Source organism: Brienomyrus brachyistius, unplaced genomic scaffold, assembly GCF_023856365.1.
Source record: "Brienomyrus brachyistius isolate T26 unplaced genomic scaffold, BBRACH_0.4 scaffold85, whole genome shotgun sequence".
Lineage (NCBI taxonomy): Eukaryota > Metazoa > Chordata > Actinopteri > Osteoglossiformes > Mormyridae > Brienomyrus > Brienomyrus brachyistius.
Window position 1 is genome coordinate 333,204 of NW_026042360.1, and position 16,341 is coordinate 349,544.

Below are 16,341 nucleotides of genomic sequence, written 5' to 3' on the forward strand. Positions count from 1 at the left end.
CTCACTTCTCCATAAACCACACCGGCAGCTGAAGTTAACGTGGGGCCACCGCCGTGTCCATCTGCACAGCAAATGTCTGTAAGCGACAGTTACAGCTACACTGATTATGTCTTGTGGGGTGGGGGGGGGGGGGGCTGCAGGGACTTCCCCGGAGCTGGGCAGCTTTCTCTGAAGCCTAATTGGATTGTGGGAGATTTCATTTGGCCTCGCACGAATCGTGTCATCCCGCTCCAGGGTTGGCTCTCGCGGGTCCGGCGTCGCCACAAAGCACTGGGTGCATAAACATAAAGAGTAAACAAATTAAGGAATAAAAGTGTGTGTGTGTGTGTGTGTGTGTGTGTGAGTGTGTGTGTGTGTGTGTGGGGGGGGGGGGGGGGGGGGTCCCCGGCACAGGCTCCCAGGGAGAGTGGCTGCCCCTTTAAAAACCGTGGCTAACGGCTAAAGAGATTACAGTGCGTGTAAAGTGGATTTCCACAGCGCACTATCGCGCGACGGGGGTGTCCCGGCCGATTAGCGGGGGGCCAGGCTCTGCCGCAGGCGCCAAGAGCTGAGTTCAGGGCGCCACAGCCGCTTACCGCGGGGGGACAGGACAGCGGGAACCCGCACAATAGTGCCTGCACAAGATGCCCTAGATTAGTCCCTTCAGGTGGTGGGGAGGGGGGTGGGTCTCGTTTTCGATCTGGACAGAGGAAACACAAAGAGGAAGTCGTGGGGGGACCTCCCCCCCCCCCCCATCCAGGGAGCATGCAGATGGAGCGAGTGGCCCATGGAGGAAATGCATGCCTCCCCATACCAGCCTGGGAAGGGGGGGGGGCCCAACCTGGTCGTTTCTGCTCGTCAGCATGTGATGAGACCGAGACGTCTATAAAGGTCAGTCTACGGCGGTTCTGTTCAAGAAACCCAAGACTTCAGGTCTAACGTCAACATACCTGCCCCCAAAAGATCATATACACCTTCTGCAGGAGCAGATATTCCACAGAGCCTGCCTGCACCCGCTGACCAAGAAAGAATTCATGCAACAGCAATGGACGGGATCCTGCTCCCAAACACAGCTATACATCGGTAAGCAGAAGACAGGCAGGAAGAGGGAGGTGGAATGGAGACAGAGAAGACAGACTGCTGCCAGATATCCGTCATTAGGACGAGATAAGAGGGTTAACAAGTGAGACCAGCCCAATAAACACAAATCCACTGCGCAGTGACGCCAACAGTGGTAACATCCATCCATCAAGCTCCCAGGACAGGGGACCAGGCCCGAGACTTGGGGCAGGGCACCGGGCCACCACAGGGCACGCACACGCACACACGCACACCACGCACACACACACACATTACGTATCCATATCCTTGTGGGGACTCTCCATTCATTTCTATGGGCAAAACCCTAATCCTAAGAATGACAAGCAAAATACAAGATTTTTGGCATTTTTAGTTTTTGTTGCAATCACTGGTTTTTTATGAAACTCAGTGCAGTGGACACTGGAGAAATGCCACATAAGATCAAAATAACAGGATTTTATTACATTTGGTCCCCATAATGTAATACACACACACACAGAGAAAGAAGTACAGACCCCTTCCTCTCTGGAGTCTCAATCTGATCTCCTGGGGTTTGGACGGCTGAGCTGCACACCACTTCGCAAAAGTACGAGGTTGAGGGGGCAGCGATCCAGGACGCCCTCGCCAGGCAGGGCTGCTGAGGAGGCAGTGAGCTGCATTTTCGCCCTGCTTCCCGCATCTCATTTTCATTTCTGCAGCTTGCCGGGCAGCTCTTTGTTTTATCATCCCCCATCTGCAGAGCACACTGCGAATCAGAGCGGCGTTCAAGGCCCAGTGGCCACTGCGCCGCTCACCCGCACGGTATCAGACCGTAGCTGCGCGCGGCCGCCCGGGGACACAGAAGGAAGAGGCTCTGCTGGGGCCTGCTCCCGAAGTCACCCCCCCGGGCACCCGGGCCGCAGCGCCCCGCACGGGTAACGCCGTCGCACCCCGCCATTGTGCCCGCATGGCTCCGGGCCGCCACGTACCACGCATACTTAAACAACATTGATTTGATTCCTGGCCAGGGAGCAGCTCTGGCTGGTGTGAGCTGTGGGGGGGAGGGGGGGGGCGTTTGAAGTTCCTTGCCCCAGACAGGGCCTGGAGTCCTGCGCACACAGATCCTCAGAGCTCACAGACACCCGGCGCACATTCACACAAACAGCTGGCGGCCAGCGACCATTTCCATATTGCCTAAACCGCTTCTACTGTAATACTGCTCTTAATGAGCTTATAGATGTTAAAGGGGGGGGGGGGGGAGCACAGCGAGCCATTATCTCAGACAGCATGTTAAAGGGGATGTGTGCCGTGAGCCATTAACTCAGACAGGACGTTAAAGGGGATGTTAGAGGGGCGGGGCTGCTGTGAGCCATTAGCTATGACAGGACCTTAAAGGGGAAACATCTACCCTGTTACTAGTTTTATCTTTCTGTCATGAACACAACCCAATGTGACAAGAGCCAGCCCCCCCCCCCCCCACTGCAGACAACGGTATCACGGCACCCCTGAATTACCCCGTTTCCACTGCCATGTTAAAATCAGGGTAGACGGAATGGCGTGTCTCTGTGAAGCCTTCACACCGTATTGGCAGGCGGGGTTTAAAGCGATCGGCGGCCAGCAAAAGGCTGAAGGAGTGAAGGGAGTGTCATTGTTTTTCAGCGAGAATGACTATTCCATGGGCGAGACACAAATAAAGCCTGAAACGCGGCCAACATGATCAAAGCCTGCTTGACACAACAGGCAGGCCAGAGTAATCAATGGCAGCACAGTGTCAAGGAATATCAGGCGCTTTCCATGAGGCGAGCAGCACACAGCCGGGGTGCGTATGAGGGCCAGTGCGCTCCACACGCGCGCTCGCAGGGAAAGCCGTGTTCTTCTGCATGTGTGTACAAACACACATGTCCATTTGGAAGGAAGCGCGTTTCTTCCGACTGCCCACACATTGTGCAAAAGAGGCTCATCACAGTACCGGCTGCCAGCATACAGTTGAGGACAAACCAACAAATAATAACCTGCAATTCTAGGAGAAACAGCATGGGGGCAGCACTGGGACACGCCTCTGCTCCACTGGGGCAGGAGTCTCCACCAAGCCCAGACGTAAACAGCGGCAGGCCAAGGGCTTGTCTGCTCATTGTAGCCCCCCCCCCCACCCCCACCTCACAAACACACCGGTCAGTTTGTTAGCTCTATCAAATGAGATTAGATCACAAGATAAAGTGCCCCCACCCATAGTCAGCTGAGGAGGAACCCTCGCTGTCCGCCAGCTGGGGGGGAGGCTCACCCCCCTCCCCTTCGCCCCCCACCCCGTGTCTGTCTGGCCGTCACACGTTTAGCCTTTGCCACCGGTAAAAGGCAACTGGATCCCCTCACCGCCTGCGATGAATTTTGCATGAAAACATGCGGCCTGAGCAGAAAAGTTACTCGCTGTCATGCGAGCAGCGTGATAAATGTTTAATGAAAACAACACCGCACAACCCACCCCCACCACCCTGCTCCCCGCTGCCGTGTCAGGAAGCAGCGACAGGAGAGGGGGGGGGGCGTTTGATCCTTACAGACAGTTTAAAGGCGTGAGGCGAGGGCACCAGGGTGCCACACCCGGCAACCTGTATGCTAATACACAGCTTGGTGTGTGTGTGTGTGGGGGGGGGCAATTAGCATATGGGCTCCCCGGATGCGGGGACCGAGAGAAGGAGGGGTGTCGGGGGGGCGTGCAACGGGCTGCAAGAAGAGAGCAAGACAGAGCTACTCCGCTTCAGCTCAGCCTCAAACAGGCGATGAACACGTTTGTTCCAAAGGAGGAAAAATTGGAACTAAACGAGAGGCATGGGGGGGCAGAGGCGAATGACAGCACCAAGCAGCCCCCCGAAGCGTTTCTGCGACGGCTTTGATCCAGCTGTCACCGTGCTGCAGGTGTGACGCGCTTGACTCCACGCCTGGTTTTCCGCGCCATAACCGCATCCGCTTCTCATCGCCGTGGCCGGATCACTCGCAGCTCTCACCCCAATTACCGGTTTGTTTTTTCAGATTCATGCCGCGTTATTAAGCGGCCCAATCGGCATTAACGGCAGCACTAATGGCATTAGCGATAAATGCTAATTGCTCAGGACAGCCTCTGGCCTACTGATCTCTGTAGTATGACTGAGATAGTGGGGCAGAGTCTAGGGAATGTGTGTGTGTGTGTGTGTGCTACACTGTCCTTACAGTGTGATGATAGTCTATTATTTTTACCTTCTGAAGGACATTCTATTGGTCCCCACAAGGGGAAACTCAGTTTATAAGAATCTGTCAATGAATGGAGAGTCTTTATAAAGATATAGATGTGTGTGTGTGTGTGTGTGTGTGTGTGTGTGTGTGTGTGTGTGTGTGTGTGCGCGGTGCGCGTGTGTGTGTGTGGTGTGTGTGTGAGAGAGTAGTTCAGGTATACATTACATTGTGGGGACCAAATGTCCCCCACAATGTAATACAAACCTGTTACTTTGACAATGTGATTGTGGGGACCACCTCTGTCCCCAAAAAGGGAAATTCAATTTTCAAAACATCTGTAACTGCAATCAAAAAACTAAAAATGCCAAAAGTCTTGTGTTTTGTTTGGTTACTTGTGGTTAAGCTTAGGGCTGGGTGGGGGGTTCAGGTCGTCGTTGTTGGAATTAGGGTTTTGCCCATAGAAATATGAGTATAGGTCTGCATGCATGTGTGTGCGTGTGTGTGTGTGTGTGTGTGTGCGTGTGTGTGTGTGTGTGTGTGTGTCTGCCTACCTTACTGTCCAATCGGCATAGGGAGCCCTGAGCCCAGATCCCCCCTCCCACTGTTTAAATGAGACTAATTTGTCACCTGAACATCCCGTTTTAAATGGCCCGCCCAAAGACCAGCGCATCCAGTTCATTAGTGAAATAAAGATTCATACAGGAATACATTGAAATAAAGCCCCCTCCCCCAACCCCCCTCCAAAGAAACACACACACACTACGCCCCCCTATATAAAACAGTCATCATGCACCAGCGAGGCGGTAAACAGGGCCGGGGGGAAATGACCGCACTAATGACGACGGCCTTGACCTAGCGTTGGGAACACCACGGCTATGGGGGGGGGGGGGGGGGTATGCACCGCCTGGCCCGTGGACACAGCGTAATTACCTCCCAGCCGGGCGCCTGTAGCCCTAATCCAGCTAATTATACTGATGTGCAGAAAAAATACATTTAAATTATCTCTAAAGACGGGCTGCCCTGCCACGTCCAGGGTGGCTCTCCATTGTAGATTATGTCTGCCATATCTGAGCCGTACCCAAGCCGTACCCAAGCTGTACCCGTGCTAACACAGCCCCTGCTTATTAGCAGGGCCGAAAGCGTGAACAAACCAGGACAGTTACAACGTCACCATCTGATTGACCGAGATGCACGGAGATAGCAATGTACTGTACATGAATTATCTGAAGAAAAAAGAGCATATTCTATACATTATTCATTATTGGCAGTATCGCACATTAAAATGTATTGATGCGTTGCTCATAACTCCTAAGAGATGGATTCGTAAGGCAAATTCACACAAGTGAATTTCCCGCTAGCACGTCTGTGAAAATCACCTTCTCGTGTTAATATCAAGCGTTAGTGGAAATTAGCCACACGGTAAATCATGATGTACACCGTGAAAACAGTAAACAAGCACTACTCCGGTTTTACTTCTTTGTCACAGTCCGAACACGGAAATGTCTTTACCGAGCCGACCCTGAAGTGAAAAATCAAAACAAGCTCTCTTCATGGTACGGCTCGGTTCCTCGATGCCAGTGGAAAAGCACCATTACGGACTTGGCACAGTCCCAGGTGTCTGGGCCCCCCCCCCCCCCCAAAACACTATCACACCCTGTCACGGATATTAAGGCTTAACAGGGACAAGGAGAGACACACTGCACTCACGTCATATCCACGCTTAGCTCTGACCAGACCGGGAAAACATTCAGCAAGACCCCTTCCCTAATATCTTCATAATTTGATTGGGGGGAGGGGGGGACGAGTAAACAATCCCCAGTGTGACACAAAGCCGATTCAACCGCACGTGAGGGTACGAGCCAGGGGGGGCGGCTTTCAGTCAGCGCCAGTGATGGTGACAGCCACTTACACCCCCAGCAGCGAGTTGCCAGTCCCGGATCACATTACAGCAGGCCGTGGGGACGGGCCCTGAGCAAGTTAGGAGCCTGGACCAGCGAGGACACCGAAAAGATGGAGGGGAGGAGCAGAGGCACAGGTGAATCCGATTTAAAGACTTTATTCACATACATGGATGGATGGATGGATGAATGGATGTGTGGCTGGATGGATGGATGGATGGATGTGTGGCTGGATGGATGGATGGATGGATGTGTGGCTGGATGGATGGATGATGGATGGATGAATGTGTGGCTGGATGGATGGATGAATGTGTGGGTGGATGGATGGATGAATGTGTGGGTGGATGGATGGATGAATGTGTGGGTGGATGGATGGATGGATGGCTGGATGGATGGCTGGCTGGATGGATGGATGGATGGATGGCCCACTCAGCATCTGTCTCCAAGATCTTTGCACAATATTCATGTCACTCTGGCCAGGAATTTATCCTGGGACTGGCAGAGGTGGGGTCCGTCTCTAAGTGTGTGTGCGTTTGTGTTTTTTTTGGTATAAATTATATTGTGTAAACTAAATGTCCCCGAACTGTGATAAAAACCTGCTATTCTGAGGTTGTGGGGACCATTCTTTTAAGTCCCCACAAAGGGAAACTACTTCATAAAATTCTGTAATTGTAATCAAAAAATGCCAAAAGTCTTGTCTTTCATTTGGTTACTTATAGTTAAGGTTCGGGCTGGATAGGAGCTAGATGCATCATGATTGGGATTAGGGTGAGAACAGTGGGAGGGGAGGGAAGACCCCTGCTCTTAACCTGCACTTATACAGCCGCATAACCACTGTCCATTACAAACACCACGAAACAATAAAACAATAGGTAATTAATCAATCATATAATCATCATGTATGCACTTAGTAAAGAATACTGGAGGTAGTAAGAGGAAATGTGAAGATTGGACATGTTATATGGTGACCAATCATGTTGAAGATGATCTTGTTGGGGGGCGGGGCTTTGAAAGTATATAACGGGGCACTTTTCTTTTTGGGGGTGTGCAAGCACTTGAGTTATGTGGAGCACCCTGTCATGCTTACTAGCCTCATCCATTTCATAAAGAATATTTTACCTTTAGTTTTTGCTTGGAGCGAAGGCAAGAAGGTCGCTTGGAGTTTTTTCTTCCCATACAAATGAATGGATGGTCGTCACAAATACCAATATGCGTGTGTGTGTGTGTGTGTGTGTGTGCGGTGTGTCAGGTGGCCATACCGCTGCTTCTCCGCGCGCGCCTCCTTCTCCTTCTCCTTCTTCTCACGCTCTCGGTCTCTGTCCCGAGCTCGCTCCCGGTCCCGATCACGCCCCTTCTCCTTGTCTCGGGTCTTGCGGCGGCTTCCCCGGTCTCGTGATTGGCTGCGGCTGCGCTTGTGGCTGGAGCGGCGCTGCTGCGGCTGTGCGATCGGCGATGGCGGGAGCGTGACCTGCAGGGGGCAGCAAAGAGAAAAACACAGCTGTCTATCTCGACACCTTCGCTGGATTTGCTAGAGAAAAAATCCTACATGCACCCACTGGTGCAAATACCCATCCGTCTAGGTCTCAGGATGAGCAGCCTACATCTGTCACCCACAGGGGGCGACAGTGAGTAATTCACATCTCATTATCGCACCATGGTGAGCGGCCAGCGGCGACCCGGACTCAGGCTTCGGAAGCATGATGAGGACCAAGCTGACCCCCCCCCACCCGGACCAATGCTGCTAAGAGCTATCGATCCCCAGGGCTATTGGTCGGTGATTTACTGGGCCACTTAGCAGGCCGAGACCCGGTGGTGGTCACTTGTCCCACGGCTCGGCCCAGAGCTGTCACCCGCGGAGCCGCTCGTTCAGCTCGTCGCTAATTCACGCCTCTATTGATCCAGATAAGTCATGTTTGGTGGCTTGGGAGGGAAGTGGGTGAGCGAGTCAGAGGGGGAGAGAGGGAGAGGAGGAAGACCCAGGGAAAGGGGACTCCCGCTGAAACAGCGCAGTTTGGACACGTGGAACTACAAAAATAACTTAGCAGAAAAGGATAATCAGAGCTGGCTTTTGCTGCATGTAAGACAAGCAGGTTGTACCGAGTGTGCCCCAATCAAGAGAACGGAACTCTATTACATACGCCCTGTGTTACCATAACGACACGGCAGGCTGAGGAGACTGTGATTGGCTGGGTCTGAATAAAGGCCACAACTTTCTGTCTGGCAGGAGGAACGATCACATAAAAAAATAGACCCGGGTCCTGCTGAAAGTCTCCCAGAAACCACGTATTTTTATACCATTTACATGCAAGGCGCCACCACCCCAAGCAGAGGGGTCACACTGACGGCTTTGTGGTGTAAAAACCCCAGAGTTTGGACGGGTCCCTTTAAACCTTTTCCTGAGAAAAAAGAATGATTAAGAACAGCAGAGGCACACGGCCGGGTCCCACCACACGCACGGCTCTCCCTTTACACATGAGCACACTTCCAGCTCTGAAGCAAATTAAATTTACTGTAGCTAATAGATTGAGGCAATGCTTCTAAATGTCAGTTTCATTACCAAGCTGGTCCCCTTGGAGAATTATTAGCTAATTTAAGGGTAAATGTGTTAACAGAGAAAGCCAAGATAAACACCCCCACCGCCATGTTGCTCACAAACTCCCTGTTTACATGTTTCTGTCCTGATTATCTCCTGAGGAAGGTTTCTCCCATGGCTCGCACATATTTTCATTTCTTTTTGAAAGGCACGAGCCATTTTTTTTCCCCCTGGCTGGTGTATTAAATCCCGCCGCCTCTATTGGCCGAGCCAATTTCCTCAGTGAATTATCAATAAAGTAATTACGGCAATGCCGGAGCACGGCGCCGCTTATCTGGCCTGACCTCCCACACGTGCCGGGATCTGATCCCGAACCAGGAACCGTTTGGGTAATTACGCGCTGGGCTGTGGGTCCGCGCCGCGCGCCGCTCTTATCGCGCCATGCTGCATTCCCCGCTAAACGCTGGGTTTTTTTATTGAAAATTGGACATTAGTGGGGGGCAGAGCGATACCACGCGCGCCGCAGACGAGCTGGAGGTCCGGCCGGATTTCACTGCACGGGCAGTCGTCGCTGCCTGTCTGCCTGCCCCCCGCCCCCCAGGTGTGTAGTGAATCCTGTCCCTGCTGATATGAGCTGCGTGACCTGGGGAAGGGGAGGGAAATTAATTTTGAAAATATATATTTTCTCTGGCTTCATTTTAAAACATTACTGAGTGAAAAATATACACAGTATATGATCCCATGTAAACAGGCACCTCCTGTACAGTCAGCTGGACCCCAGGGAGTTACGGGTTTAAACCAACTAACTTCAGCCTGACACTGAGTACCCAGTGACCCCGAGTACCCTGTGACACTTAACACCCTTTGACCTGAGTACACGTTGACACTGAGTAACCTTTGGCATTGAACATCCTTTGACCCGAGTACACTCTGAGACTGAGTAACCTGACATTGAACGCCCTTTGACCTGAGTACACTCTGACACTGAGTAACCTGACATTGAACGCCCTTTGACCTGAGTACACTCTGAGACTGAGTAACCTGACATTGAACGCCCTTTTAACCTGAGTACACTCTGACACTGAGTAACCTGACATTGAACACCCTTTGACCTGAGTACACTCTGACACTGAGTAACCTTTGACATTGAACACCCCTTCGACCTGAGTACACTCTGACACTGAGTAACCTTTGACATTGAATGCCCTTTGACCTGAGTACACTCTGACACTGAGTAACCTTTGACATTGAACACCCTTCGACCTGAGTACACCTCTGACACTGAGTAACCTATGACATTGAACTCTCTTCGACCTGAGTACACTCTGACACTGAGTAACCTTTGACATTGAACGCCCTTTGACCCGAGTACCCTTCCTTCCCCTGTTCCCCTGGCCCAGTAACGATAGAGCAAGTCACCATGGTTTAACCGTGAGTCGTCTGACCATCACAGCTAGCTTGAAACCAGCCTCAGTTTCGCGATTGCCATTCCTGTTCAGGTGCGCCCACCTCCGAAAGAGCAACCCCTCTTACACCTGAGAGGAAGGGGAGTGTTGACGAGGAAAGGTGAGATCCTGCAGCGATGTGTGTTTCTATGAGCACAGAGACGTATACACGCATATGCGCACGCACAAACAGGCATATGCGCACGCACAAACAGGCATATGCGCACGCACAAACAGGCATATGCACACGCACACACACGCATATGCACACGCACGCACACGCATATGCACACGCACACACACGCATATGCACACGCACACACACGCATATGCACACGCACACACACGCATATGCACAAGTATCCCCTAAAACACCACTGAACGCTCCCCCCTGTTCCCGCCGAGTCGCTCCAAAGGCGGCTCCCCAGCACAGTCGACTCCGGCAGAGCGCCGAAGAGCCCCACGTGGGATCCGCCCGAAATGCGGCCCGCCACACCAAACAGCTGCTCCTTCCTGGAGCGGACCTGCCGAGCGCCACGCAAATAAACAGAGCATCCAGAAGGTAGTGCTTTCGAGTGCTCTTCAAACACAGCACCAGGCAAGAAGCTTCATTCGGATACTCCTGTAATTAGGACGGCTGTCAAAATCATTTCCCAAGCTGGTCCCCCCACCCGGAGCACAGTCAGGCGCACGCACGCACGCACACACACACAAACGCACGCACACACACACACACATATACACACACACGCAAGACAGCAAGTAACTCAATGTCGTTGCTGCTTGAATCAGCTCGTCGATGGTAACATAACATGGGGCACCGCTGTGGAAAACATTCAATTCTTCAATCCTGCCTGGGAAAAAAAACTTTTAATGTGGAAAAGTATAAGGGGTCCTGGGCTTCCATCTTCACTGGAGCCAATGCGAAATGAAACAGAACATGAGCGCACTAAGGCCCACCCAGGCTTGTCAGAGGTCAAGCCGTCTGTTAAAGTTGAAAGGCCCCGCAGATCCACATGCAGCCACATGCTGAGAAACGTCTCGAGGAAGGGCTCCGTCCTCCTCCCCCTCCCCACAGTCGCCGCACTGTGACCCCACCGGGCAGCCCAGTGCAGATGCCCGCCATCACTCGGCAGGGGGGACCCGTGGTGCTGAACGACAGCCGGGCCCAGAGGGGCGATCTGAAGTCCATTAGCTCAAATGATAGCATTACGAAGTAGGACCCCCCCCCACCACCACCAAGGTCAGCGGCTGGTTACTGAGCAAACAGGCGCTAACGTGCTAATTTCCTCGCGGTTTACCGCTCGCCAAGTGCGCCTCTGCTGGAATGGACGCCTGAACACCACCGCCATCGACGCGGAAACACCCCATGTTAGGGGACCTCTGGGAAAAGCAGGTTCTAATTATCAGGTGTGATCCACGGAGGAGACGGCGCCCCCCAGTGCCTTCCTCCTATAAACATGTATTTATGACGTGGCGCGTGATCTGAGAGCTTTCCCCTTAACGGCTCTTTATCGTTTCAATGTGGACGCTTGCTCCGCGTGGAGTTCAGCTGGAGAGGGAGGCCGTGCAGACGAGGCGTCGAAAGGCAGAAAGGGGCCGGACACAAACCAGATGCACGCAGGGGAAGTTGCACGCGATTATAGGAGCACACCCACTAGGAGTCGGGAAGCCAATCACCTCGAGTGACAGCACAAAGGCGACATATGATTGGGTATTACCCAGATGATGTCGTACTTGGCTTCTGAGTTACCCATGTCAGCCATCCAGACCCATGTGTTTAAAGGTAAGATGGTCAAGAGCAAAAGACGGCTGAAATGTTAGTTACTTATTCTTCTACTTTTCCTCCCTAAAATATTGCTCCTCTTACTAAATGCTTCATTCTCACGCATTGTTCTTTTTTTCTTTTATTAATCCACAGGCATCAAATTTTACTGCTGATCAATTATAAAATCGTTCTGAACGCTCAATTTCCATGAGCCTGTAAGTCTCGGGGCCTCCTGGGGAGCGCTGATAGCCTAATCGCTCAGACGCAGGCTTCAAAAGGGCTCCTATGTCTCTTAATCAACTTTCCATGTCCATAAAAGCAAATTAACTACAAAAGCAGGGCAGGATGGAACTCAAAGGCTCCGCTCACCGCAACCGACGGGAAGGTGGAACCCGCCGACACGGCGATCTGACAGCCACAGGCTTGCCGATCTGTCCCGTCAGACCGAAACCACGCTGCTTTAATACGCCAGAAGATCGGCAAGTCCAACAGCAAGAACCGAAACGCTTGCGGTTCGGAACCCACCTGCTCCTCAGAGAGCGATGTCATTAACCAGCAGGCTAGTTAATTGCATAATTACTTAGAAAGACCTGAGCCCCTATCCAACGTCCTTGATATAATAAATGAGGCAAAGGCCACTCACCCGTTTCAACCCTGGTAGTGGCCCACAGCAGAGCCATCGTTCTTGGCTGGGAAGGAAGCAGAGAGCCGCGCGAGCTCTATCTGCAGCTCGGCGGCTGCGGGGAGGGAGCATCACTTGGCTCCCATTACAACGAAGTCCCGACTCACGGCAGGCCAGCGCGGAATTAGCAGGGTAATGACGGCCACCGCTCTCGGGGCCGCTCGTTCAACACAGACGCCGGACTGCAGCGGCTGGTGGGCACCGCCTGCATCAGCGAGGCGATCGGGTGAATCGTCACAGGAGACGCTGGCAACAAACTCAGGGGGACGCAGGCGACGGACGTCAGAGACACACCGGCCGCATGATGAGGCTGGGGCCCTTTTTCTGAAGCCCTAGCCAACGCTGGCAGGCCTGCGGAAGGAATCTGCTTCTGCTTCCCTTAGCCGGCCCACCTTTAAATTATACTTGCAGCACTATAACCACAAGCAAACTATGACCTTCCGTTCCATTAAGTGAACAATTTGCTTCTCCGCTGTTCCCCCCGAAGCAGAGGAACGGCATTTGGGTCCCGACGGCGCCGAGCATGTGGTTCCACTCAGGACTGCACCAGAAGCGTGGGGCTCTGGCCTACCTGGATATGTACAGCGCAGACCGACGCTGGTGAACAGGAAAGCCAGGAAAGCAGAAAGCACTCCCCCCCCCCCCCCCCCCCCCAAAGACACCACCGCACAGAGAGCGGACGAATGTGAAACTAACATCTCGCGGTTCGCCAGGATAAGCGGTTAGCAGAAGGTTGCATGGATCAGGATGAGTTTAGGTGTCGTCACAGAGGAGCTAGAGAGAGAAGCATCACACACAGGCAGGCAAGGACAGAGCAGCCTCAACAGCAAGGCCGATAAAGGGTACAACAGCAGTGCCGGCGAGCCAGCAAAGATACCATCAGAGCCGATGAGCAATAACTGCACAGCTGTGCATGCACTCTGTGCAAACAGACACACAGATAAGCCAAATGGAAACACAGGCAGACAGACCCCCCCCAATGCATACAGCCCTCCCCCCCATGTACACCTTCAACCCAGCTATTCCTCTGTGGCATCTTCATCACCCAGGGGCTCTGCATGGCTGTAACCGACTCTCTGAGCAGGGGGAAGGACACCCAGCTGCAAGCTTGCGCTCCCACGCATTCACAGACAGACGCACATATGCACACACACATGCACACACACACACACCACAGGGTATCACAAAAAACCCCAACAGGGAGGATATCTGAGCTCCATCAGTGGCAAATATAAATATTAAAAAAGAAAGTTTTCTGTAGCATTAAAACTTTGAATTTGATGCCAGGGTGTAATTTAGGCTTAACTATGGAGTAAAGTCATCAGTAATAATAATGATAATGATGATAATAATAATAATAATAGATATTTTGAAGCTGTTTCCAAAACAGCTTTGCTCACAGCGCCCTTCGGGTGCCAACCCGAGGTGGGCGGTCGGGTTGGGGGGGGGGGATAGGGGGCCGCACCCTGTGCAGTGGCTGTCAGATCCCAGCCATCGGACCGGGGCCCCCGGTCACACTGCTCTCCTCTCCGGTGCGCAGCCCCAGCCCTCGTTAACTCGATGCTCGGCCAGCTACAAACGGCTCAATGACAACACAGAGTCCCGCCAATTAGAAATAATTAGGCAGTCATTTTCAGTGGCGAGTCTTTTTAAGTGCATATATAACGAAGTAATGATGCTGATTAGCCGGCTCGTGTGTGCCGCGCTCAAACGGCCGTGGAAATAATTATGCCACTGATCACAAAGCCGTCGCACATCTCTGTACTTCACCTTAATGCATTTAAAAAAAATCCACTTCATTACCTCCAGTAATTAATCCTCCATTAATTGCGGAAAAAGCCCAGTTTACCGCTCATCGTTTCAAATTATCATCTTATAAATAGTTATGGTTCTAATTAATGTGTTCATTAGGAGGGATATTTTTCTGAAAGATCCGCTCAGAGCAAAGGTTCAGCATCTCTCTCAGAAGCAGAACCAGCCCGAAGGTGCCGCCGTTCCCGAACCGTTTGCTTTCATTTTACTACATTCAACCCCCTAATTGGCATTTAAAATCCAATTTGGAAGAACTTCAAGAAGCCTAAATGGGGAAAAAGCGGGAAGGAGAGATTAATTTTGCATTCGTTTTCTGACGCTGCGGCAAAGCGTCTCCCTCTGCCCCACCAGATCGCAACTTTTAATGTGGTAATGCGAGTGTGTTTTCACCACGGTGCTGGAGGGCAGCGGCGTCGGTCCGGATCGGCACGGCCGGCACAGAAACGTGCTAGGCGAGGACAGCGGACGGATGGCAACACCTTAATTGAAATTCTTAGACAGCCATTATTCTGCCCCCGCGTCGCGATGTCGGGAAGATGGAGCAACTCTGTAGGAAGAGGAAAAAAAAAATACTGACAAATATTTTGATCACGGCTGAGGTCAAGGTATAATAATCAGGCTTGCTATTTATCGTCCCGCCGTGGCTGATGGGTAATGATGTACGACCACACCTCTCCGCGCAGATCCCGAATACCAATTCGCCCCCGCCACAGGATTCCACGCGCCCTCAGCCGTCGTGGACGCCGATGAAAGCGCCGTGCCTGGGACCCGCCTCATCGTCGCCCATCACTCACGCTACCACGGGAACGGCGAGGATAATAACGGCAGCCCATTTGCACGATCTGTTATTACGGGCCGTAACCAGGGTGATTTGGCCGGGTGACGCCTACACATCGATCAAGCAGCTGGGGGGGGGGGGGGCGTCTAATCTTGTACTACAAGGAAGCCACAGAGGTATTATGGGATACTCGTGGGGGGTATTAAAGGTGCTATGCAAACTGGAGGTAAAACGATGTTCTTGAATTTTTTTCCCCAAGATTAAGGGGCCTCAACAGCAGAAATAAAAAGGATGTTTAACCGCAAGAGTGCAAGTGAGCAGACAATGAACAGCGCGGCCAACGAAGGGGCAAGACACGCCAGAGAGCGACAGCGGCGAGAATCGGGGAGAGGGGCGAGGCACCGAGGCAGCTGAAGGTACTACGGGCAAAACAAGAGCGACGGCGAGCGTCCGTTATCAAGCCTGCGCGGGCAGCGCAGCGGAGACAGCACGCCAGAGTGCGGTGCACGGGAGCCGAATCTGGCGAGTGTACACAGACGCTGGGCTGGCACCCGGGGGAGTGAGGTGCCGCTGGGGGGGGGGGAGGGGGGGGGGCCGGGGCCTTTTGGCAGGAAGAGGGGAACGGCGCTCGCGGCAAGGCGGGGATGAAAGGGCCGGCCGTGTCACTCCCTCACCACGGTCTTTAGCAAATAAGGGCTTCTGACAACAAAGCGGAGGAGCGGCTGACAGCCCTTTAGAACCGATAAACACAAAGACACTGGATGTGAAGAACCCTTAAGATCGTCATGCTTGGAAGCGTGTACGTTTTTATTAAATAAAAAAAGGCGCACAAACAAAGCCGAGCATCTTTCAGATCGAATCAGGGCTCCGCCATCCTCCAGTCGCCCCGGGTTGAAATACCCGAGCCTGTGGATCAAACCAGGCCGAGCCGGGCCGCAGGGTCCCGCCCTATCGCTGCAGGTTTACTACCCCCTTTGACGGTCCTCACAAGGGTGGTGTGGTGAGGGGGATGGAGGGTAAGAGAGAAAAAAAAAAGAAATCAGTAATAAAGGGTACTTTTTTTTCTCTCTACTTTTATTTGCTGCTAGGCTACACTTGAGATTGCAAAGCGTGTGATGTAGTGACCCTTGAAAGCAGAAGTGTCTGAACTCCAAATCCCATGATGCATTGCACCACGGTGCTT

General features: G+C 52.6%; 1 protein-coding gene across 1 annotated transcript in view; it reads right to left on the reverse strand.

The window, feature by feature from the left end:
* rsrc1 (arginine/serine-rich coiled-coil 1) overlaps positions 1-16,341 on the reverse strand; it is a 42,578-nt gene that overhangs the window by 19,822 nt on the left and 6,415 nt on the right. Inside the window, 2 exon segments of the mRNA XM_049003703.1 lie at positions 7,340-7,568; positions 7,571-7,608. Coding sequence (XP_048859660.1) covers positions 7,340-7,568; positions 7,571-7,608 — 267 coding nt within the window.